The sequence below is a fragment of the Nilaparvata lugens genome, chromosome 5, assembly GCF_014356525.2.
Source record: "Nilaparvata lugens isolate BPH chromosome 5, ASM1435652v1, whole genome shotgun sequence".
Classification (NCBI taxonomy): domain Eukaryota; kingdom Metazoa; phylum Arthropoda; class Insecta; order Hemiptera; family Delphacidae; genus Nilaparvata; species Nilaparvata lugens.
In genome coordinates this window covers 16429655-16457561 of record NC_052508.1, presented here as the reverse complement: position 1 = coordinate 16457561, position 27907 = coordinate 16429655, and the positions used below count along the sequence as shown (strand labels likewise).

The 27907-nt window shown below is 35.7% G+C and overlaps 1 protein-coding gene across 1 annotated transcript in view; it reads left to right on the top strand.

The window, feature by feature from the left end:
• Positions 1 to 27907, top strand: part of LOC111045768 (adenylate cyclase type 2) — a 325456-nt gene that overhangs the window by 140730 nt on the left and 156819 nt on the right. The window contains exon 6 of the mRNA XM_039429390.1: positions 20670 to 20864. Coding sequence (XP_039285324.1) covers positions 20670 to 20864 — 195 coding nt within the window. The remainder of the gene's footprint in view (positions 1 to 20669; positions 20865 to 27907) is intronic.

The window sequence follows — 27907 nt, the reverse complement described above, 5'->3', positions numbered from 1 at the left end:
GATGGTTTCTTGTGCTTCAAGAATACGATATCGAATTGACCCATCTGCCAGGAAAGAAAAATCAGACCGCCGACTTTCTATCCAGGGAAATAGATGCTACATATTGTCAAGATACCAACCTAAAATGTTTCGCCGTAAAGAGTGGAGAAAGCATACCATATCCTCCCAACATCCAACCACGAATTCATACTGCCGTGTTAACCCCTGAAAGAATCCGTATCGCCCAATACGAAGACCCAAGACTGTCCCAGATCCGCGAATTGATGGAAGAAGGAGCTGCCGAACCGCCCGATTACCTGCGACAGTATACCCGCTACAAAGGATTTATGTTCCACCGACCGGCTAAAAATACTTACGACTGGCACCTAATCATCCCCGCTAATATGGAAACAGATTTGATAAAAGAAGCTCACGAACGCATTGGACATTTTGGAACTACGAAGACCCTCCACCTACTAAAAGAAAGCTGTTATTTTAAAAGCATGCATAAAAAAGTGGCCAAAATAGTAAAAGCTTGCGATATATGCCAGAAAGCCAAATACCCGCGATACCATATCAGGGGCGAAATGAATCCCATTCTCCCCAATGCACCATTGGAATTGATATCAGCGGATATATATGGTCCATTGCCCATGGCACAATACGGAAAAAAATACATATTCGTGCTTACATGTGTTTTTTTTTTTCAAAATATACCATGCTATTTCCCATAGGTAAATTGACCGGAGAAGTTTTGGCCCGATGCATAATGGAAAGATGGACAAGTGAAGTAGGAAAGCCAGAACGAATCCTATCCGACAACGCAACCTATTTTTGTAGCAAGCAGTGGAAAGAAATACTTCACCTGGCTAATATTAAATGGTCGAGGACATCTCTTTACAGCCCCAGCGCTAATCTGGTAGAGCGACGTATGGCAGAGATCTCTCGTTTTATGCGGACATACTGTAATGAAAAACACCAACAATGGGTTAGATATATACCATTTTTAGAAGAATGTTATAATAATAGTCTAAATGAAAGCACCGGTCGTACGCCTTATGAAATCATATTCGGTAAAAGGAACAATACATTTATCGAAAAATCAATTGATTTTCCAAGCTCAGAAGTAAACAAATTAACAAAACCCAATATCCATCATCTAGTAAGGTTAAAGCTAGAGCAGAAGGCAAATAGCAGAAAGAGATTTCACGACCGAGCATATAAAATATTTTCATATAACGTTGGAGATGAAGTTTTAGTAAAGAGCCACAGGTTATCAAATGCTTTGGAGAAAGTAACTCGCAAATTCTTTTTAATTTATTCAGGGCCATTCACTATCGTAGCCATATCGCAGCATAACACAGTCCAGTTACAAGAGAAGGAGAATACGCACATTGTTTGGTGGGAAAATGTAGCCAATATTAAACCATATCACAGAATTTGAAATAAATACGATAAGTAATCAAAGAAAACACCACTATCAAGCCAATTACTAACCTTTCTTAATAAATTTAATATTGATGAGGCCACCTCGTGTCAACAAATCAGATTTTTCGTTTCCTTCCAACTATCAAAACCTGCAACAAGCAAGGGAGTAATTTTTGCTTATGTAATTAAATTAGTTACATCAAATAAAAAAGGACACAAGCGGGAATAAAAAATTTAAAATTTGTTAATTACCTTTAAAGGGGAAAAATGTAGAAATTAGGTTACTTGCAAGACTCGACAACCAGTTATGACGTAAGCAGTATGAAGATAGAGACAGCGATCAGCTGAGCAAAGCCACCTAAATCAAATATGTAACGTCTGTTAAACATATGATTATAAAAAAGTATTGTAACCCCAAAAATGTTATTTATTACTGTTATTTATTATATTTATTAATGTTAGTATATTTATTTATATGTTTTATATTTATTACCTTTAGTTATGCCATGTTTGTACTCTGAAAAAACCTAAAGTGAATGCTAGTTACCCAAAACCAAAGAGCCATTAGCAAAAGAAAAGTATTGTACCTGATGTATAGAAAATTATTTATATTAAGACCTAAGAAGTACTATAAAATATAAGCCCAGAAGTTTTGTACATAGAAATTATTGTCTGAAAAGAATCAATTGTGAGAATCAAGAAATGTGTGTAGTTAGGTTGGCGGACCTGCGAGCAGCGAATTTAAAATTACTATGTTTAAGTGTTGTAAGGAGGAATGCGTTTAGAAGATTATATTTATGATATTTTATGTGTGTTGAGGAGGAGAATTTGTTATTGTATTTGATAGAGGTCTTAAGGAGGTGCAGCAGATAGGTCTGCGAACTGTGATAAAAGTCTGAGAGTATAATTTATAAATAAAGTATGGTATATATCGATGTATTGAAGGGTTGATTTTCATTAAAAACATTGTGATTCTCAAATATTTTGAATTCAAATCCAGGGGCGCTTGTAAAATATCAGAATTTGGGTAGATAAAAATCCCTAACCGAAATATTAATAGGTCTGAAATAAAGTAACTGGCTAATATCGCCAACTAGATAATAATTAAGATTAGATAGCATCAGCTTGTTCTGGCTAAACGGTACAAAAACCTAAAAAGGATTTGAAAGAATTGTTGCTAATAAATATATTATTATATAAAATATTTTGAAGATTGAGGTTAGGTATATGCATTCAGGGATCGGCGACCTAAAGATCGACCAAATCGAGCAACGTAGAATCTGACCAAACCCCTTGGCAGAGCTCTATTGCAACAAAACAGTATGCAATGTGAAAGAACACATGATCACGTGGCTAACTATTAGGTAGCATGATATAAATATTAGTGTATAGAATATTAGCTAGCATGTAGAGAGCATAAGTAAAAAACCTAATAGAAATAATTAAGTGTATTCAGGAAATAGGAGGTACCAGGCGCATGAATACTGAATCAAATTTGCATGCACCAATAGCACAATAGCAGTTAATAGGCGGCAATAGTATGCCAATTCAAAAATATTTCTATATATTTATATAAATGTTTGGGATTCATGTTAAATTATTGTATAGTCTATGTTATAGATATGGCCCAAGGCAAAGAAATTATTAAACGCACAACCTAAGTAATAATTTGATATTTTTTGTACGATCTATTTGAACCTAAATGGCGGAGGACTAAGATATTCAAATTTTATGTTAATTTGAAAGTCGGAAATAAGATTTGTAAAATTGAGAAAGGAGAACCATCACTCGCCAGCCAAATGCCACCATGAGAGGACCCTAAATATTTTAGAGTGTAATACCTTGCTATAAATTGTAAAAGTTAAAGTTAGATCAAATTATTAAATTTCTTAAAAGACTTTGTGATGCTCTTGTAAAGCAGAAGTCATTTTCAATTTCAAATAAATTTATAACCCCTTGGAAGAGACGATTCCGGCTACCATATTCCAGGACCACAAGGAGTTGGATCGACATCGGCGGCTTATAAGAAGATTTTCGACACGTGAGTGATAAATATTGAATTAGTGATGGGCGCCCTAGTGCTTTGAATCTATCTAATGATCAAAGCTAGCTCGTCAAATTGCTAAAACAATAAGGAAATGGATTACAAGTGTACGGGCGACCGGATCTGCACTGCCTAGAAAACCAGTCGGACAACCAAAGAGTGTGAGGACACCAGAGAACATAATGGCGGTGAGAGCGTCTATTGAACAATCTCCATCGCGCTCTGCGCGGAAACATGCTGCTGCTCTTGGAATGTCGGCCAGAACGGTGAGGCGAATTTTACACTCAGACCTCAATTTACACCCATATAAGTTGATGGTTGTTCAAGAATTGATGCCAGCAGATTTTTTTAAACATACAGATGCTTGCAATGCAATACTGGCTTCTTTACAACACGGCACTATTCTGTGGTCTAGTGATGAGGCACATTTTCACCTCTCGGGCACAGTAAATGAACAAAATTTTCGTTACTGGACAGCTCAAAACTCACGAACTCTTCACCAAAAACCTCTTCATTCTCCACAAGTGACTGTGTCCTCCATAGGCATAATTGGCCCCTACTTTTTTGAATCGGAAGGTGCAACCGTTACTGTGAACGCTGTGCGCTATTGTCAGATGTTGGAGAACTTTTTCTTCCCCACAATTGAGGAGTATGGTGAGGAAAATAATTTGGAAGCCTTTTGGTTTCAACAGGATGGTGCCACGGCTCATACCGCCCGTCTCTCTCGCCAACTTCTGCAACAACGGTTTCCTGGCCGCTTGATCTCATTAAGAGGGGATGTTTCATGGCCCCCTCGCTCCCCCAATCTAAGCCCATGCGATTATTTTCTTTGGGGTTACCTCAAATCTGAGGTTTACAAAGTTAGACCAAGGACCTTGGAAGCCCTTAAGGAAGCAATTGTTGATGTTATCACTGGAATAACGCCAGATATGCTGCGTAGAGTTTTTGAAAACTTCATGGAACGCCTGAATATGTGCATCGCTCGTCAAGGTTGTCACCTGGACGATATCATTTTCAAAACTTAATGAAAAATAAATTGCATTGTATTCATATTTCAGGAATAAAAAGCTTTTGTAATAATCTTGTATGGTTTTTATACAGTTAACCGATCATATCAATGAGTCCACTCTGCCCCACCCTATTTCCAATTGTATTTCCAATTGCAATTTTTTCCCAATAATCTTACAATATCGGGGCACCAAGCTTCCCTCGTTTTTTTCATTTATTGATAAACAATTTTCTAAAATGATCTTGTTTATATTCTACAGCTGGCTATAAGTCAGCTTATAATTATCAATTTCGGGGATGCAATATTTTATTTCCCACATACTCACTCGCTCACTGACTTTTTTACCATCCACAGCTGTTTTAATCCTTTTAATGTCGTTCAGCGAGTTTTCCCAAGGATGAGACCTAGTGCAATCGAATCTTTATATCATAAACCTTCTATGTTCCAAATTTCGTGAGAATCGTTAGAGCCGTTTTCGAGATCCGTTGAACATGAATAACGGGATATAAAAATAGCCAGATATAAAAATAACCAGATATAAAAATAACCAGATACAAAAATAACTTGATATATAAATACAGAAATTGCTAGCTTTATATAATAGAATGAGTGAAACAAGAAAAATCTGGTGTGGTACACTCACACAACTTTCCTTGCTCATTGAACTATAAGCCTCATTCTTAAACGAGAATGATTTAGGGGAATAACATAATGACGATTGGCGGCAACATATTTGAAACTACGATCAGACTTCTGTTTATGTGTATAGTTGTTTTCAGAGTACTTTTTCCTTTGTGTAAATTGTGAAACTCGATATTTTTTAAAAGTCGTCAAAACAGTGTAAAATATCGGAATTTGGGTAGATAAAAATCCCTAACCGAAATATTAATAGGTCTGAAATAAAGTAACTGGCTAATATCGCCAACTAGATAATAATTAAGATTAGATAGCATCAGCTTGTTCTGGCTAAACGGTACAAAAACCTAAAAAGGATTTGAAAGAATTGTTGCTAATAAATATATTATTATATAAAATATTTTGAAGATTGAGGTTAGGTATATGCATTCAGGGATCGGCGACCTAAAGATCGACCAAATCGAGCAACGTAGAATCTGACCAAACCCCTTGGCAGAGCTCTATTGCAACAAAACAGTATGCAATGTGAAAGAACACATGATCACGTGGCTAACTATTAGGTAGCATGATATAAATATTAGTGTATAGAATATTAGCTAGCATGTAGAGAGCATAAGTAAAAAACCTAATAGAAATAATTAAGTGTATTCAGGAAATAGGAGGTACCAGGCGCATGAATACTGAATCAAATTTGCATGCACCAATAGCACAATAGCAGTTAATAGGCGGCAATAGTATGCCAATTCAAAAATATTTCTATATATTTATATAAATGTTTGGGATTCATGTTAAATTATTGTATAGTCTATGTTATAGATATGGCCCAAAGGCAAAGAAATTATTAAACGCACAACCTAAGTAATAATTTGATATTTTTTGTACGATCTATTTGAACCTAAATGGCGGAGGACTAAGATATTCAAATTTTATGTTAATTTGAAAGTCGGAAATAAGATTTGTAAAATTGAGAAAGGAGAACCATCACTCGCCAGCCAAATGCCACCATGAGAGGACCCTAAATATTTTAGAGTGTAATACCTTGCTATAAATTGTAAAAGTTAAAGTTAGATCAAATTATTAAATTTCTTAAAAGACTTTGTGATGCTCTTGTAAAGCAGAAGTCATTTTCAATTTCAAATAAATTTATAACCCCTTGGAAGAGACGATTCCGGCTACCATATTCCAGGACCACAAGGAGTTGGATCGACATCGGCGGCTTATAAGAAGATTTTCGACACGTGAGTGATAAATATTGAATTAGTGATGGGCGCCCTAGTGCTTCGAATCTATCTAATGATCAAAGCTAGCTCGTCGAAAGGGTTTTTATTATAAATTAAGAATTTAATAAGAAAAATACTTGTGCAAGTAAAATTAGTATTAAAGGTATTTTATTGAAGGAAAAAATAGATCAATACATTTCAGAAAATTCCATTGGATCAAAGAAGCATAAAATCTAGGCTATTAAAACATATTCATATGATCTTTAATTTTTGCAATATAAGTTGCGACAGTCTGTTATAGCTCTAATTCACTAGATGAATTGCTCTACCTATTCCATCAGGTGCCGAATCTTGCACCCTGAGATAAAATATATATTCAATATAGAGAAATCTACTAAGTACTAGAGAATTTAATATATATATTTGGATTATTAGTTGACAATTAATCAAGATGATCTCAAAGAACCAATTTTTAATTGAATTGTCCAAGTCGACAAGTATTAGCAAGCGCATATCGCAGCTACATGCAAAAGGATGCATATGATTTTAAGATAAAGGCACATGGTAATGATTCGTGCCATAAATCTAGAGTATAAAGTTTAGCCTGTGATATTTTACTGATTTCAATTATTGTTCTATTTTTATTTTTATATTATATTTTTTATCGCTCTTTATATATTTTTTGCCTCGATCTATTTTTTGCATTATTTGTTTAATATATGTATCAAAATGTTTATGGTGTGCAATTTATTTTAATTCCTCAACACTATAGTATAAGTATCATTTATTTATATATATATTTATTTTTTAATGAATTACAAGAGTTATAGGGGAAGCTCATACCTGGGCCTATAAAGATTTTATGAGACTGAATCCTATTAAAAAACCACGACCTCATTATATAATTATATCAAATTTTCATGCTCTACCGACTGATGCCAAGCAGGAGGCTAATCGTTATTTAAATATAAAGGATAACGTGACAACAGCTGTTCTACAGATGAAATATCTCGACTATGTGTTCTTTTTATGAACTGCTCTACCTACCTACCTCATGCACAAGAAGGAGGCTACAAAGTCCATTTCTCAAGGATGGGGTGGACCCCCCATCAGTTTCTCAGAAAGGAGACTCATTCCAGTTGATAGAGCCGATAAATAACTATACAGGGTATGAATTTGAAAAAAATCGGTCAAGTCATTTTTGAGAAAATCGTGAAACACATGTTTTTTTAGTGATTATCCGCCATTTTTCTTAATAATATTACGGAGCTCCTGAAATTTTCCCTGAAATGAGACTCATGTCGGTTGATAGGGCTAATAAATAGCTATCCATGGTATAAATTTGAAGAAAATCGTTAGATCCGTTTCCGAGAAAACCGTAAAAAACATGGTTTTTTAGTGATTATCCGCCATTTTTCTCAATAATATTACGGAGCTCCTGAAATTTTCCCAGAAATGAGACTCATGTCAGTTGATAGGGCTCATGGATAGCTATCCATGGTATGAATTTTAAGAAAATCGTTCGAGCCGTTTTCGAGAAAACCGTGAAAAACATGGTTTTTTAGTGATTATCCGCCATTTTTCTCAATAATATTACGGAGCTCCTGAAATTTTCCCAGAAATGAGACTCATGTCAGTTGATAGGGCTTATAAATAGCTATTCATGGTATAAATTTGAAGAAAATCGTTGGAGCCGTTTTCGAGAAAACCGTGAAAAACATGGTTTTTTAGTGATTATCCGCCATTTTTCTCAATAATATTACGGAGCTCCTGAAATTTTCCCAGAAATGAGACTCATGTCAGTTGATAGGGCTTATAAATAGCTATTCATGGTATAAATTTGAAGAAAATCGTTAGCACACACACACACACACCACACACACACCACACACACACACACATACTGGAACAAGGTAATAAACGGGGAGGTGAGAAATGAACATACATTGCGGGGAGGCTGATTTACACACATTTACACACATGTTGGAGATTTAATTTTTGTTTTAGAAAGTATATTAATATGTGTTCAATACAGTTGTAACTTTTTTTTTCTGTTAACTTGAAAAAAAAATTACGCATTAAACCTACAAAAAGGGGAGAAATGTGTGTACACTTTCACTGAACAAACCGAGGAGAAATGTGTGTACACTTCCACTGCACAAAGCGGGGAGAAATGGTGTGTACACTTCAAACCCACATTCCGAGGAGGAATTGTGTGTTTAGTTTAACTTACAAAGCGGGGACAAAACCGGTTCTTAACACAAGTTCTGGCTGCAACACTTATTTCGATATTTACTATTCTATTTGATCATAGAATACAATATCGTATGGGTCTTCGAAAGCCAGTTACATGCACGTTGATTTTTGTACGATTGTTTTTTGCCATCCTTATGAATTCGAATAAGTGCAACTTGTCAAACATCATCTGTTTGATCTAATAGAATTTTATAAGGACGGTAAAAAATCGATGTGTATGTAACTGGCTTTTACTAAACAGGCTTCACGAATTACAATACGATAATAGGATAGTTGATACAATACATGGTTTTAATTCAGATTCATTCATTGATAGAAATAAAAGGAGATTCCGGTGTCGATAGCATCGAAGTCGCCAGGCTGGTCTGGATCATTTATGAATTTCTCAGTATGCAGTATCCACTCAGCAGCTCTAATACAAACACAAACATTAGTTTCGTTTTACTTGGAATAGTAAGACATTATTTCATTATGTCCATTATTACAATAGATCAATTCAGATCGAGTTAGCTGTTAGAGTAATATAATGTAATTACATTCTATACTCACTGTTCAGATCAGCACAATGTTTATAGCCTACTGTAAGCAGTGAGTATAGAATGTTACATTCTATACTCACTGACTGCATATTTATACTGTGTAATAGATTTTATTGATTGTTGCAAAGATTTTAAGTCAATGATTCAACAGGAAATCCATGGTAATATTCAACGATTTCAACCTAATGAATTAGATTGTTGTATGACAAAATTGAAATCCCGACAACGTAAATAATTCAGTGATGTTAACTGTACAAGGTTACTTTTTCTCGTATTTTATTGAGTGATAATGGGAGATGATTTCTGATTCCATATTTGGATTCAACCTTTTGAAGTTTGAAACTTTCAAAGCTGGAATTTTTTTTGTCTTTTTCTAAAAAGACTTTTCCACTTCAACATTAAAATGTACATTTCACAATATGCATAACAAGATATCAATAACAATAAAGAGGAAATGACTCTTATCGATTATAAACTCCTAAAAATTGAATTCCTTTATCAATTCTCGCCTGTATTCCACTGCCTCCCTCAATATCCTACTAGACTCGTCCAAAATTTTCCATTCAGATACTCAATTACTGTCTCTCTCTCTAGCATCGCCCCTCTCAGATATTTCTTTCTTATTTCACCCAAAATTGAACATTTACCGATGAAATGATAAGCATCTTCCGTTTCTCGGCTATTGCACATAGAACAGATACCTATCCCCTCCTCTCTTTGCGGTGCGTGATTGAGCGATAATAGCCCAGAGGAGGCCCTTGAAAATCATCGAGGTAACATTCCGTTTGGACTCATCATTCATGTAATTTCTCGTTCCATCGTCAATTTTTACATCTGCGTAGATTCTGTGAAACTGTGACCGCTCTCTTCTCTCTAGCCACTTACTTTTAACTTTAGCTTTTATCTTCTCCATTACCCTCTCCCACGTTGCTTCCCACCCCCTCCTGAAATTTGCTGCTTGCCAGTTGTCCGCTGTTATCGGCAATTCAATATCAAACTCACTTAATATCCGTCTCCATTCAGAATACCAACCACACTTTTATCTTAAACAATGCCTTGCGATCAATGTTCGATATCGGTCGCCAGGTATCTCAAAAGAATTCAATACATATTTTATATGAACGCTCAAAGTATACAACCACAAAATTTCCTTTCCTGTCACTAAGTATACTATATAATTTGGCGTATTACACGGTAGTCCAAATATTTTCTTGACAAACAACCTCAGAAATTTTTCTAGTTCTTCTCTCTCCGCATATCCCAATACCTGTGCTGCATATGTTACAACTGCTTTACTTATCGAATCAAAAATTCCTCATTTCATTGACAGAGGTGCTTCATCATTCAAAATGAGTCTTCGCCATACACTATTAATCCCAAATCTGGCAGCTGTTATCTTACATTTAAAATGTGCGGTTAGGGCAAGTCTTGATGAAAAAACAACTCGCAGGTATCTGTACTCATTCACTGTTTCAATAACTTCATTTCCATAGTACCACTTCTCTCTTTCTCCCAATCGTCCTCCTCTTCTGAAAACTACAATCTTGGATTTAGCCATGTTCACTGTGAGATTCCACCTTATGCAATATCCCTTTAACTTATTTATCATTGACTGCAGATGTCGAGGATTCTCAGACAACAATACCACGTCATCAGAATATAACAGCGAATTTATCAGCCTCTGCCCAACATAATATACCTCCACCAATAACATCACTCAAATCATTCAAAAATAGTGTGAATAGCAACGGGGAGAATACGCATCCCTGTTTTAATCCATTTCTGGTTTCAAAGTATTCTGTTAAGTTACCCTCCACGCCATGCCATACAGGAGACTTCGTATTTCTATATAGACTCCTCAACATCGCAATAAATTTAGTCGACACTCCCAATTCACTCAGTTTAAAAAATAAAGCCTCTCTGTCCACACTATCGTAGCCCAAAAAGAAACAGTACAACTTCTTTGTAGGTCTATTCAACGTTTTCATTACTATATTGAATAGAACAAAAATATTATCAGTAGCCGAATAACCTCTCCGAAAGCCACACTGATTCTCTTTAATAATCTTTTCTCTGTCCTCCCACAACTGCAACCTTCTCAGTAAAATAAATGAAAATACTTTAGCGAGAGCATTTATAAAAGATATGGCTCTATAATTATTCACTTCATTAGTATCACCTTTTTTATGCAATGGAAATATAATTGAACGTGGAAACCCTGTTGGTATCTGTCCACCTCTGACGATGGCATTGGAAAAAGTCAAAATAATCTCTTTGTAATTTTTTGACGCATTCTTGTAAAACTCAGCAGGAACTCTGTTATCACCTGGAGCCTTATTGTTGCGCATTGTCTTGAAGGCACTTTCCAATTCATTCATATCTATGTATTTGTCAAGAGTTTGATCTTCAACATTCCTCGCCGCATAATATGTGACTACCCCGCAAACTGATCCAAACACTCGTCTGAAGTGTTCAACCCAATCCTCAGCACTCACAGTTCCCGAAATCTTGAACTCTCTACACTTGAATTTCTTTATCAGAGCCCACAAATCACTGGAATCCTTGACTCTTCTGAATTGTTCTTTTATATCGCTGTAATACGCTTGCCTTTTACTCTTACATAGCAGTTTGTATTCCTTTACTACCTTCATATAATTTTCTCTCACCTGCTCCGAATTTGATTTTCTAAACACATTCAATAGGCTGAACACTCGCTTTCTCATAACCGCACACTCTTTGTCGAACCACTTTTCTCTCCATCCTTCTCTCTTTCTATCAGGTTGGGGCACATAATTTGCAGCTCTATATACAAGATTATTTAATACTTTATAAGTCTCCTCACTACTCTCGGGAAGACCATTTATTTCTCTACAAGCATTGGTGAGTTTAGATATATATTCATTCTTCCTCGCTTCCTTCCATTTCAACTTCGGTAAGAGTGGTAAAATTGTGCTCTCTCTTTCTAGAGTATCAACCGTGATTAGCGTAGCTTCAATTGGGAAATGATCAGATAAAAATTCTGGCACAATAGAAAATTTTCCAACTATTTGCGCTAATTCGACAGCCATGCAACATAGATCTATTACGGAAGCCCCTCTGCCTATAAAAGTAAAGTCTCCCCACCTATCTCCACTTATCCTTCTATTCATAATGATGAAATTAAAAACCTCACAGAACTCCAATATTTTCTTACCTTTCATATTAATCACCTCATCCTTTGACTCTTGCTTATTACTCAGTGCATTTCCCAATTCTATTACATCTGTTAATTCCGACATGTCCTGTCCATTTCCTATTCTACCGTTAAAATCTCCAATTAAAATCATATTATTTCTATTATGCTCTTGCACTATCATAAACTCCCATAATGTATTGAATTCTCTCTCCCATTCCATGTCTCCTCCACCACTCAGGTAAATTGGAACTATATAATATTCATCCCGTTGTCCTGCATTCATGTGAATAACTTTCCTCTCAAGCGCATCGATTACCTTACAAAAACTCTCTATTCTTTTACTAATTTCTATTAACTTTCCTCCCTTTGCTCTACCTCAGTTTGATTCTCCAACTGCGAATTCCCAGTATAAATTGTAATCTGGAAAACAGTTTTCAAAATACAATTGCTTTCCTCTTTCAACAAACGTCTCCAATAGTACAAAAACATCATAATTACAAATAAAATTATATACTTGAACAATCTTACCACTTAATCCAGCCACATTGTACGCTACTATACTCAACTGTCCCTTCTCACACGGACTGACGGCGTTATCTCAGCGGTTGCGGTCTTCGTCCTCGCCGCCTCGCTCCTCCTCATCACACATGCTCCCGCTCACGGCCCGCATCACACTCTCATCGAACATGCTCCCGATCTTCTGCAGCCCATCCTCTCCCTCCGAGACCAGTCCATTCTCCTCATCCAGCGTGAAAACCCGACTATTCACGATTAAACGATCCACTTCAACCGATACTCTCCTCTCACTCCCGGAACTTGTTTCTTCAACTCGCCAAGCACCCGGAAAAGCTTTGATCGTCGTTTTCTTGTGTCGAAAGCAAAGTCTTTATGAATCACAAACTGTGTACCCTTCAGCTTCCTACTGTTTCTCGTGATGAAATGGATGTCCTGATCGTCCGGAAAATGCGCAATGATTGGCCCGTTATCTATTTTCTTGCCCAATGCATGTGCTCGATTAACCCAGGTACCTGCTCGTGCCCCCAAATGACTCACACAAAAGTCTTTGACAGTTCTCACGTAATCCACTGTTGCACATTCATATTTCAGCCCGCGAAAAATTATATTGTTCCTTCTCGATCTATTTTCAAAATTTTCCATCTTCCTGATTATGAGATTATTCTGAATTTTTTGAGCAACAATTTGATTTCTTAACTGTTAATTCTCGACAGAGAGTTTATTCACTTTTTCAATTAGACCATTTAAATCCACCTTTGTAGCTAGCAGCGCGAGTTTTTCATCCATAGCCTTACTAAACCGCTTTTCAAAACGGTCAAATAGTGATTCAATAAAGTCTGAGTTCACATTACCGGAAGCTTTAACACTTGGGTCTGGAGCACGCTTTTTCTGTTCCATCTCTTCGAGCTCAGGCGAACTTTTAGCACGAGGACTCTTCTTAGCACTATCGTCCGGTGAAAAGTATTGTTAGATACTGTTCTTATTCATTCAGCTTCGAATATTTCGATTCACTTGAGAACAATTTCACAAATAAAAAACAAATTGATAATTCAATTTATTACGAAAGAACTTTTAGCTCTAGGTCTCTTTTTAGCACTACCGTCTGGTGGAAAGTATTGTTGGATACTGTTTTTATTAATTTAAACTTTGAATATTTCGATTCACTTGAAAACAATTTCACAAATAAATAACAAATTGATAATTCAATTTATTACGAAAGAACGTTTTAGGTTAAACATGCACTAAATGAACCGATTAAGCACGACCCGTCCGGAAACTTGAGATAAGAGAGCAAAACAATTCTGCGACCGCTCCGTTCAACAGCTCACTATCAACTCCTAATTTGAGAACATACGATTTGAAATCGAAAAGTTGTCAGTTGTAATTGGGGAATGATTTTAAAAAACCAATACTTTTATTTTCCATAACTGTACTCATAAAAAATAATATGATAATATATTTTATATTCAAATGAAACGTTTAGTTTTTAAATAAAAAAATATTTTTGAGCCCCAAAATCCATTGGAGAGTTACCGAATTGCTTGATCAAGAGATTCAATTGATTGATGATAAAGTTCAATTGCGCCGTGAACATAGAGAATTTGATCTTCATCAAGTTCAAATGTTTGGAGACAAAAGTCGTGTTGCCAATACATACATAGAAATGATTCTCATTAATCATTCGTGAACAGTACAGGGGAAATAATTGAGGAGTTGGGTGGAAAAACGACCTGAGTCAAAAAATCAAGTTTTGTGTAAATTGAGTTTGAAATATTTAGTACACATCTTCATTATTTCATCAGAATGCAATATTCTTGCAAGTATTTGAACTTTATTGATCTTTTTATACTATTTTCAATGCTATTATTCATAATTAGCCAGTAATCCAAGGCTAACTGATATTAATTGATATAAGGTGTGTTGTCTCAGGTCGTTTTTCCATAACCCTGGTTGTTACATGTTCAGAGGTTCAATAAAATGATGAAAAACCCGTATCAAGAGTAGTGATAATGATAATATATTGCTCATGATATTGGATAATTAATAAGTAGGTAATAAAGATCTAAAAAATGTCATTTAGAAGTGAACAATTGAAGATGATATTTTCTTCTTGAACACGTTTCTTCCCATGATCAAGACTCTGGAATGTTACATGGTACTGTTCTGATTTTCGGGAAATTCATACACCCAATGCTTTCAGCATCGGATTCTTCTTCAGGAGCGTCTTCTTCATTATTTTCATCATCTAGAGGATAATTGGTTCCCTTGGATGTATTAATGATCTTCTTATACCATTCATTTGGTAGAGAGTTAGTTGGGAGGATATTTTTAATATTCTTTCCGAAGAATGGACATTGATATGTCCAAAGCTCCGCCAATTTATGTAGATGCATTACAATATAATCTTGTATAGTTATTCCAAATTGCTTTTTCCATATCATATACAGTTCAATAATTATTTTCTTAGTCTATATTATGTAAATTCATCTATAATTTTGCTGTATTGTAAGCTATTGTATATGAGTGTATAAGCCAGTATATACTGTAATCTACATAAGTACAAGTAATCTACAAAGTACTCAATCAATCAATCAATCAATCAGCTTCTTCTTTTGTAAGAAAACAAAATAAGGATTTCACTGGCTGCTGGCTCACAGCTTGTCAGCTGAATAATTTCAGGTTTGCCACATAAACAAAAATTTTCACAACTCAATCATTTTTCAAGATACAACAACATTTTATGTACCAATCTGTTCAGAATTTAATGGCGGATAGAATGAAGCGTGTTGCGGAAAAACGACACGAGTGGCCTCGGGTCGTTTTTCTACCCAGCTCCTCAATTTCACAATTGAAAATAATAATTTCACACATACAAAGCCTATGGAATACTGTGTACGTAGTACAGTATCCTTTCCTGCTCAAATCAAACCTGTACTGTAGGCTACAGAAGAGTCACGACATGTCAATTGGAAAATTTTCTCATTTTCAAATGTCTGCTCATGATATGATATCTTCTCATTTACATTTGACGATTTCTCAAATACAATTCACTACTCTCAATTACATGTGTGATGACTTCCTAAATACAATTGACTATTCTCATTTAGGCTACATCTGACATTCTCTCAATTACAAGTGACTATTCTCAAATACAATTGATACTTTCTCAAATTAACTTTTTACTTTCTCAAATAAAATTGGAAAAGGTGTTGTGACTACTATTTTTTTTTTTTTTGAGCAGGGTATGATTACTAAATCTTTTCTCCGGAACGTCTTTTCACAAAAAGTGAGCATGCCGTACACAAGTAAAATATTCAATCCAAGGTTTACAAGAGAGTTTTTGCAAGGATTGACAGACACAGAAGAAAATGTCAATATGGAGAGAAACTAAGAGACAAATTTCATTTTATCATAGGCTATCCTGATCTTGAGATACAATGTTAGGTTAGCAAAGTTTGAGGCATCCGCTTCTCTAAAACAGTAAGTGAATTCTCAGTGAAGCCTGTTCAAGAATATAAACTTACTGACGTGCTATTCTTGAATCTTAACAAGCCTCCCATTCGCATCATTCTAGCAATAGCCCAAATTCAATGCGGAAAATTCTCGGGAAATTGTGTTACCAAGTCACCATTGATTGTGATGAACCTAATTTGGCGTTGAATTGTAGAGGATTTTATTCACTTGGAAACAGTTCTGGATTTTTTCACTATGAAAGGTTTTTGAGTTATATGGAGAAAAAAACAGGTATTTTTAACACTGTAAGGTTAGCAGAGGGTATTTTTTTGTGAAGAATCATTTTCAGACTATTTGTACCAAATAACTAAAAAATCAGTACCACAATACATTCTGGCAGCATGTTTCCTCGCTCCCTTCTCATGTCTCAAGTGGATGAACAGAAAAATAAACTATGAATTCGCTAAGCTGTGACTCAATGAGTCTGAACGAAAAAGGAGATAAGTTGCTGATTCATAAATTCACGGCAAGCCCCATAGCAAACCAGTTACTTCGAACAGTGAAGGAGACAATGGAGATATGCAGGGATATGCAAGTACCCCGCATTGTATGCTCAATCCGTAAATGAGTTTTGTGTAAGTGTGTATTAGCGATCGTAGCACAACGTGGTGGCAATTTTGGAAACTGGAGTGTATCCCAATTAGGTGGAGTACTAACAAAATGGGGAGATTTTTTTTTATTACGTTTTTACATGGTTTTAAGCATGTAGAAGTGATTTTTACTAAAATTGAGCAGTGACACTACGGGGTCTCCCCTTAGTGTACACACCTCCCCTTAATGTGCTGTGTATACTTGATTGTCTCCCCGTATTATACCTTGTTCCAACACACACACACACACACACACACACACACACACACACACACACACACACACACACACACACACACAACACACACACACACACACACACACACCACACACACACACACACCACACACACCACACACCACACACACACCACACACACACACACACACACACACACACACACACACACACACACACACCACACACACACACACACACACACACACACACACCACACACACACCACACACACACACCACACACACACACACACCACACACACACACACACACAACACACACACACACACACAACACACACACACACACACCACACACCACACACACACACAACACACACACACACACACCACACACCACACACACACACACACCACACACACACACCACACACACACACACACACACACACACACACAACACACACACACACACACACACCACACACACACCACACACACACACACACACACACACACCACACACACACCACATTCTTATCAGGATACTTTTGAAGAGAATGTGATGCGTGAAGAACAATAGTTCATCAACGAACAATGAGCTCTCAAAATCACACACAGAACGGAATCTCTACAGAGATGAGAATTGCAGAAGCTACATTCGGCTCTCAAAAGAAATATGTAATGTAAGAACATAAAGGACGGAGTGATACGACCCAAAACAAAAAGCGTGTTGAGGAAGGTTTCAAATTACAACAGTATTCAAGATATTTCTCCAATTTTTAAGGATGGAACTCATCCAAGTCCTCTCCTGATTCATGTTCGTTCTTGCAGGGATTCCCATTGATTTCATGAATTGAACATGATATTATTGAAACAGGGTTTTTTCATAAATTGATAGTGACCTCTTTTTCAGAATTTCATCAATGGAGTTTGATCTATTTGATGTCTATTAAACAGATGACTGTTTAATAGCCAATCACACATACATCGATTTTTGAACATTCGATTACTTGCCGTCCTTATGAAATTCAACAGATTAAACGGAGCTTGGCAAGCACTTCATGACATCATATGTCTGTAAAGTTATATTCAATGTAAAAGAATTTATAAGGATGGCAAAAAATCGAACGTCCAAAAATATGGATTAGCTATATCTAATCTATTTATAGTAATCTAATTATAGATTACTCTTTTGAGTAATCTATTACTCAAAAGATGCGTATAGTTTTCGTATCACCTTGAAAAATAAAGCTTAATTCTGGGAACATATTCAAACAATTGTACTGTAGAAACATATGGCTCTTCACGACAATAATTATTGATTAATTTTAAGTTACTAGCTTACAACTATTCATTGTTAAGCACAAGTTGTGTTGACGACTAATGATACTCACTGGAGAGAATCTAAACTTACTTTTGATAATTTTGTTTTGTCAATTACTTAGAAGATGCGTATAGCTTTGTATAATTTAAAAAAATGAAGCTTGATTCTGGAAACATGTTCAAACAATTGTACTGTAGAAACATGGGTCTCCACAACAATAATTCATTCACATATTATGGAAATATTTCAACTGGAAAAAGGCATTGTTGACATTTGAAAGAGTCTTAAAGCTTGACTAGCAATCATAAAGAATTATAATTGAGATACATTTTTCAAAACTCTCAATTAATTCACCTGCAAATAGAATCATGATCCTCCTCAGCTTGATTTGTTGTTCGAGAGAAATTAATATTTTCCAAGTCACTGTCAAAAGTAATCTCTTACAATATCGCCCAATTATCACGAAAAGCCAACTATTGTACAGGCGGAAACAATCACTTTAATCCGCTTTCCATCAAATCTGATCCTGTTTTTTGTAAGCCCAAATACAAAAAGCGTTCAATCAGAATCTCCAGTAACAAGGTATCTCGCGTGCAAATGACTTTTCATTTGTTATTCGACCTGGCGGATTGAAAACTTTGTGAATTTGGTGTTGGTAGGCTAATTGGATTGATTCGACTGATCGATTACTTTGGCAATTAGGCTTCCAGTTTTTTAGAAGGTACTAACAATTTTATTATTCTTCTCTTTATTCTTCTCACCAATCAACGCAGCTAGTCAATCAACGCATTGACAGTCAATAATATTTTATTATTTGACTTGTGGTACTGCTGTTGGAGAAATGTTGAGTTGTTTATGCATAATGGAACACTGGGATGTTGTCTAGAAATATCAAGAATTCAAATTATTACTTAGAATCCAGCTAACTCATTTATTCGGAAAGCAATCCATACAATTATGAGGAATCATATTCTGGTGAGCAGCTAGATAATTCTATTCATATTGTGATAGAAAACTGGAAATTGCTTCATTAAAGAAAATTTTGAAATATTATTACATGATTGCATATTTAATTCATTTCCTGTACGATTTGGCAGTTATTTCAATTGATTGCATTAATCAATGGGTAAATTCTTATTACTCCAATTATCTCTTGCCAGCAGGTAACCCGTGCTCCACGAGGGTCCAATTGAAAACTTTACAAAGTGAACCCTTGACCTACTGAAATTTTGAAGATAACAGATTACCGGTACTTCCTAATTGCTATTCAGGAATCTATATAAATAAAAATCGAGCCTCATATTTTGACATTCAATAACTTTTTATGTGTGCACAGAATTTGATGATTTCTTTAGTTGTGTTCGTTATGTTTAGGACCAGGTTTATGGCCTATGAAATTTATAATTCGAATTCAGGACTCTTCCCTACGGTCCTTCAAAGTTTTCATGTAATCCTTAAGGTGCGTACAGACTGTCGCTCTGCTCCGCAACCGAACGTCACTCCAGCAGAGCGATTTAGCCAGCCAGCAGATCTAACATCTTCCGTAACGTTCATGATGGGTGCGTGGGCGGAGCGACTGTGGTTCGATGGTGGTACGAGGGCGGTACGAGGGCGGTACGAGGGAGGAGCGTGCTCGGTGCGGGTTGGAAGCGCGAATATGTGTACGCAGCTCTATGGGAGAAGATTTGTGAACTGGCCACACTCAGAAATAAAAATCAGCTGTTATAATCATTGCATCATCCAACAGCCGTTCGGTAGATAGTAGACAAGAGTGTGTGTGCTGCTCCATAACCGCACATGTATTTTATTCTAAACCCCCCGACTAAAATCAGAATGACTGTTCTGTGTGTAACCATCCAGCAGTGTAGCCTCAGGTGAAAGACTTACATGCTCTAAAGACATTGCTTTGTTTCGAATAATTGTGATGTCTTCGGTGTTTAAAACTAATTGATTTTTAGTAGGTACATTATTTATTTTGCAGTTGGAAAATTTATATACTAAAATTTTTATACTGAATGTTCGAGGAGAATAGAAACACTTTGCGAATAATAAGTAATGAAAAAAACTTGCTGTTTTGATAAATGCAATTTCTCATCAATTTCCATCTATATTCTCACAATTCCTTACAACAATGATTTCTGCTGTTTGAATAAATTGGATTTCTCATCAATTTCCATCTGTATCTTTACAATTCCTTACAAAATTATTTTCAAAATCCCCAACTCTTTTGTCGACAGCTCGGTGCAGACCTTTGCGTGCTTCTAGCAGCAAACACAGCTGGCTTCTACTACCGTCTGATGACTGAGGCAGCTCACCAGCAGACCTTTGTGGGCACGAGGACTTGCATCGAGTCCCGCGTCAAACTGGAGTGTGAGAAAGAACAACAGGAACAGCTGCTTCTCAGTGTTATTCCTGCCTACATTGCTGCCGAGGTGAGTGCACTTCAGTATCATCAACTCGCTCTTATCTTTCGTGCGGTTCAGAGAATGTATTTGTGAGTTTCCTTTGGATATTAGAAATATGCTGCTTCTATAAGATTTGCTATGTAATATTCTACGAATCTATGATCTATTATATTTGGTATATTATGAATTTGGTAGAGAGTTGGTGGGGAGGATATTTTTAAGATTCTTTCCGAAGAATGGACATTGATATGTCCAAAGCTCCGCCAATTTATGTAGATGCATAACAATTTAATTATTATCTATAGTTATTATATTAAAAATTGCTTTTTTATATCATATACAGTTCAATAATTATTTTCTTAGTCTATATTACGTAAATTCATCTATAATTTTGCTGTATTGTAAGCTATTGTATATAAGTGTATAAGCCAGTATATATTGTAATCTACATAAATAGAGTACTCAATCAATCAATCTATGATCTAGATTCTACGATCATATTGCTATGCACTTCACCCTCATCAAATAGCTGTTATCTTTCGTGCGGTTAAGGAGATGTATGTGTGAGTTTTCTCCAGATAGTGAAAAGTAGATGATATGTAGCTTCTATAATATAAAAGTTTTTTTTTTTTTGTTGAGAATAAATTGAATTAATATCGATGAACTCTTGGATTGATAATATGGGTGATCTGATGGAATGTATTATTCTGATAGATAATAGATAGCATATCATGGATAATTCGAAACGTATGAATTTGGTTTTTGAAACTTGATAGAATTATAGGAATTTGTGATGGAATAGATTATTCTGATAGATAATGGATAACATTATCATAGATAATTCGAAACTTATTTATCGATTTTTGAAACTCTTTATTCACTCATCAACAGAATAATGAAAATGTTTATCTCCTTGGAGAAAAAAAAATTCTTGTTTCTCTCATTCTAAATAGGAAGTGATATCGATTGTTTCACCATCATAGTTGTCCAGAAAGGATAAACACAGTTTACTTGTAATTGATGAAGAGTTAGCAGCACAAACCAGTTCCCCGTTTTTTCACTACATGAATGATTTTGTTATTTCAAGTATTACAATAAGATAAACTAAACTTATTATATATTCTCCAACTGTCTTCGTAGTACTTATTTTCCTTCATGTTTCAACCTATTGTAACCGGTGGAGGTATTTTTAACCCTACACCACACCTGACATCATTTCTGCAACCGGTGACTTATTTGTCTCTATTGATTCAACCTTCCAAAATATGAAATATATAAGACTACATGTGGTTCGATAGTCATTCTTGCAGACTATACCACCGCTGGCCACCAATGTAAACGGAGGGGGTGTTTCTACTCTTCTATAATATTTGCTAAAGGTTACTGCTATCAAATCATCTACCGGTATTTGAATCCTTGATTGGTTGGGAGCTTTTAGTGGATTCGTTCATTCAAATGCACGGATTATCATCATTAACTAATTTTCACCTATTCTAGCAGCTAGCAACTACGAGTCAGGAACTTCAATGAAAAAATACTAATAAAATTCAACTTCAGGTTTATTGAACTCTGAATAGATAGAAAGAATTAATAAAAGTCAGGTAACATGTCAAATTTTCAAACAGAACAAAGTGATTCAGCAATTGATTCACAAAAAATATATTCAATTCCAATCTACACATTTTGGGAACCTGCTAACTTGCTGCATTTAAATTTGGGCCTCGGTCATTCTATGAAACTAAATTTTGAGCTTAATAAGAAAAACAACAAAAGTTCGGCACTCACCATTTTTAACAATATTCAAACTTGGACTCTTCAGAAACACTCACATACGCTTTAATAAAACTCACTATACTTGAACTCACACGCACAAATAATTTTCTGATTCTACTCCTACTAACTATATAAAATTTGGTTCCCTATTCATCTAGATAAAAATTACTGATAGCTGGAAACTTAACAATTTGTTCCTCTGAATGGGAAATGGACCCAATCAGAGGACCGAGGCTCGCAACCGTTACATGTTTTCCCTGTTACGTCTCAATACCAACTGTGGCCTTTTCACTGAAAATTATTCCCCCTCCACGAGCGTTGAGCATAACTTCCAGTGGAAAAGCCAAAGCTGCAAAAAGGTCAATGCTCGTACAATTTTCAAATACAGTGGCTTTTTCGACATGAAATTGAAACTGCACTTGGAAAATGCACGAAAATTGCTTTAATTTTGACAACTAAGCAACAAGTTAGCAAATTCAAACAAGACGGAGTCAATTCTCACACTAAAAACGCAGGGTTCAACAAACAGTAAAATCAAAGTTCATTCCAGTTCAAAAACCTGAAAAATAATATAAGATACACACAAACAACTACAATAATACCCACTCAATATCACACTATTACCCTATTAATTATAATCTAGTTGTCATGTATGAAATAAGCATGAACGTTTTTACCACATTGATTTATTCCTCTCCCTAGAAGCAATGAGTCCGGGGTACGGGTGAAGGATGAGTGATCCAGATTGATAACTTTGCATTTGTGGGAGACTTGAAATGTGGAGTCGGAATGGAAGAGGTTGATCAAGAGCCCCCTACTGGCGTAGCCGAGGGTGGCTAGCGTTAGAGGGTGGCACTTTAAGACTGATTAATGTCCTTTATTTAGTCCCGCAGAAGAAAAAACCTTCTCAATATACGAGTCTCTATTTATTTCACGGAATGTGGTTTTGACCCTCCAGATTGAATTGGTAAACAGGTTTGTCTTGAAGAAGTGGGTTTTTAGTGTGAAAAAATACCAAATTCATTTTCTCCCCAAACAGATTGAATTGATCATTGGTATTGTCTGTAGATTAGTATTTCAAGGGTAAAGAGTGGTTGTTCTAAGGTTTTATAATCTATCTCTGGGCAATGTTATCAAAATTTGAGAGTAGAATAGTTTTGGGTCAAGCCTGTTGTTCAATTCCAATCATATCCAGAATATGATCTGTCATTGTATTCATTAATGACTAAATGAATAAATGAATAAACCAATGATAAATTGGTTATATTGATTTGGTATGTAGGGTGACTTGGAGAATATTTTATTCACAGTTATAAATGAATAATCCAATGATATAATTACATAATCACCTCATGGAATATACTGAGGTTTGAAGATTATGAGGCATAGAAGCATGTAGATAAATACAAACAGTAAAGCTGAATTCCACATAATATCAGTATCAGGACAGTTTTGTGCGGTGCAGTAAGAATACCTATTATTCCCATGAGTTTTAATGTGAATATTCTATCCAGTTTGGCTGAACTGGGTGAGAGAAGTTGAATATAAGGACTCATTGGAATTGAATCCACTTTGTGCTGGTCACGTTCACTAATTTGGAAATTGAACTTAATGCATGAAAAAGTTGATCTTTTTGAATTGCATATAAGAAAATAAATGGATGAACCCCTTCTGCAATCAACTAGCTTGGAAAATCAGTCAGCAAATCAGTCAGCGCTGGCTGCAAGAGTCTCTCAACACTGCTACAATAATAATAACAATAAAAACAAACGGATGGAATCTCGTACAACTTGAACTTTGGAAATTCAATTTTGAGTGAGTTGGAGTCTTTGCGCAGTTTCTGTTGAACGGGTTCGTTTGTTCCATTCAGAGAGAAGTAGCAAGTATAGGTCACGTGATTCACATAAATTCACTTTTACAACATTGGAAAGCAGATGCTTACTGCAACGATATTGCACAACAAGAAGAACGGATGAACTGAAGAACAGCTGGAACGTGGAATTCAGTGAGTTGCACAAGAATGGGTCAGAAGACCTACGAAAGTTCGTAGATTGGTTTTGAATAACATGAAACGTGAACAACAAAAAAATGAGTGACCTCATATCAAAAGTTGAATGTTTCCGAAAATCGGTATCATTTCCTTCAAATAAACTTTAATACTAGTAGTACTTTCACTAATTACTGAAAGAAATCATCAATAACGACCACATAATAATATAGAATGTCAAGTTACACATCAAGTAGATATCTCATATTATTGCAGAATTCCAAGAAGAAACTATGATTTTGAAGACATTATCGCACATATATGACAAAAAGTGTTGTGAAGGTAAATTCTATGGTAAGGTGCGTACAGACTTTCGCTCTGCTCCGCAACCGAACGTCACTCGAGCAGATCGATTGATGATCGACCGGGGAGCAAGAGTGGATCGATCGGGGAACGCGAGAAGAGCTAACATCTTCCGTAACGTTCATGATCGGTGCGACTGCTGAGCGGGGGCGGAGCGACTGCGGTGCGATAGAGGAACGAGGGCGGTACGAGGGCGGAGCGTGCTCGGTGCGGGTTGGAGGCGCGTATATGTGTACGCAGCTTTAGATATACATTAGTGAGACATAAGAAAAACGAACGTTAGGAAAAACACAGACTATTAAAAACATTAAATACTTGGAAGACTATTAGGGAAACGACCAGATCTGCCATCAAGTTGTTTTGATGTACAAGTGGTTTTTACAATATCTAGTCATTTTCATTTTACATGAGTAGTTTTTACTAGTAGTTCTGTGAACAGTAGACTTCACGCAGTTTTCTCATCCACATATCTGGTATCTCCTGTTCACCAGCTTCTCCAGACATTAGTGTAATCAGGACTTCCTATATACCGGACCTACGCCTACAAAAAAATGGCCGCCGTTTGTGGTGGACGGCAATAAATTTTAAACGGGAACTAGACGAACTGAGATGTTGACAAACTGAGACCCTCTCTGAGAGCTGATTAGTGATTTTTACTCAGTAGGAATATCTATAAGACCAGAACATATGGCAGCCATTTTTTTCTGCGCTCAGGTCCGGTAGTATATAGGAGGTCCTGGTGTAATGCCTGAATTTAATATTCCACTTGTCAGCTGATTGATTATGAATAATTCTATAGTCTGATTAATCTTATCTTCAAGGTAGATGATATATATTGTGATATCGGAGTATGGAGAAAATTCCATTTCCTTTCATTATTATCCTTAAAATGCAAAATTTCAAAAAAACTATGTGTATAAATCGACGCGCAGTTAAAAAGGAAATATTCCTGCAAATCTCATAGAATTTTATAAACGTGTTTTGCCGTAAATGCAGTACATACATACAGACAAAAGAAATTCCGAGTTAAAACTTAGACCTCACTGCGTTCGGTCAAAAATTGGAATATAAAGAAATTAATTTGTGATTGAAACACGTAGAATTTACTCTCATTTTCAATCAATATTCATACCTACCACATAGCCGCCACTATTCATTTATTCATCCACCTTCACTACAATAAAGAAAAATATAGGATTCGAGTTCATACCTCAAAGTCTGTGGCATGAAGTAAAAAATCCCTAGTTTTTCTTGCGGTGGAAAGGTGGAACGAAAGAAATGTGTGTTGAAGTTCCCATTGAGACCTGGAGAAAGTGAAGTCGAAGATGATTCTATAGCACGGTTTTATCTGTGTCCCCATGGAATAGAGTCCAACTCCTTGATGATGAGAAACATCATCTGTCGTACGTTATCAGCTCAAGTATTCTCGTCGCGTCGTATGTGGGAGTTCGGAGCAGTCGTATGGGCCAGAATACTCACAGTACGAGAGTTATTCAGGAGAAAATATCATAGAGATGGCCAGTGTTTCTTTTTGAAATGTTTCCAGTCTGTCAAGCTGATATTTGAGGGGGTCAAAATACAAGCGGTCCAAGTGACATTTTTCATTTTTTTGAGTTAGCTACAGTAATCGATAGCTGAAAGTGGTAAAAATCTAGTATACAAGTGGTGTAAGCGTGAGTCTAATCAGTGCTGACATCTGGTGTAAAATTTTTGAACTACATTTTCAAACAGCTGTTTATTTGATTAAACAAGGGGTCCAAGTGACTTGGATCCCTTGTTTACAGGACAACGGCTGCTCGTATCCATCAAATTAGATTTAACCTTGATTAAGCCATGTCACCGAGCAAAAGATACCTCAAGAACCAATTAGCGAATCAGATAATATTGCAATGAGGTCATAAATCATTGCTGGTAAATTTGATAGATTTATGTGTAGCTAGACAATAGAGATTTGTTTGGTAAACAAGAGGTACAAGTGATACTTCTTATCACTATTTAGCGATGTGAAAATTGCGATGTGAATTTTCATAATGGCGGCCATTTTTAATTTTTGATTGCAAATTTCACGAGTACCATTCACTTTATAGAAAATTTATAACAAACAAGAAAGTTATCAAATTTAATCACGATTTCAAGGATACCTCATTTATTGAGATTGGTCGGGGAACAGATGAATTAATTTTATTCGTATTGCATGCATGACTACTTTCAACAAATTAAACATCAATATTACATTTTCAATTCCAATATTGTATTTAAGATGAAGCTTTGAAACTCGGTATGGCTCCATATGGCCATCCAGCTGATTTTACAGTGTTTTTCAAAATGATCTTGTTTGTTCATGATCATGCATGCTGTACGAAAATAATTAATTCATCTGTTATTCTCCAAATATTCTCAATAAATGAGGTATCCTTGAAATCTTGATAAAATTTTCCAACTTTTTTGTCTCCTGTGAGTTTTCTGTAAAGTGAATGGTTTTCGTGAAATTTGCCATCAAACATTTCAAATGGCTGTCATTTTGGAAATTTACATCGAAAATTTTTTATTCTTTTTTTTAAAGTTGAGTCTTTATAGTATAAATATCCACGCCGAATTTAAGATCAATACATAATTTCGTTCTTGAGGTAAAAATTCTCAAGTGAAAAAAAAAACAAAATGGCAGCTAAAAAGGATTACCGATGAGTTTTGGACACTTAAAATACGACATTTGTAGACTCCTATCATCCAGGAACAATACTGCAAAATGTTCGACACTACTTCTGAAACACTCTGTATATTTTTGGATGTACGATTTTTTCCATCCATATGAATTCTATTAGATTGAACAAATGATGTCAAACAGATGAAGTTTGTCAAATTCCGTGTTATCTGATAAAGTTCATAAGGACGGCAAAAAATCGTACGTCCAAAAATCCATGTGTTTGTAACTGAATTCAGGTTCAAA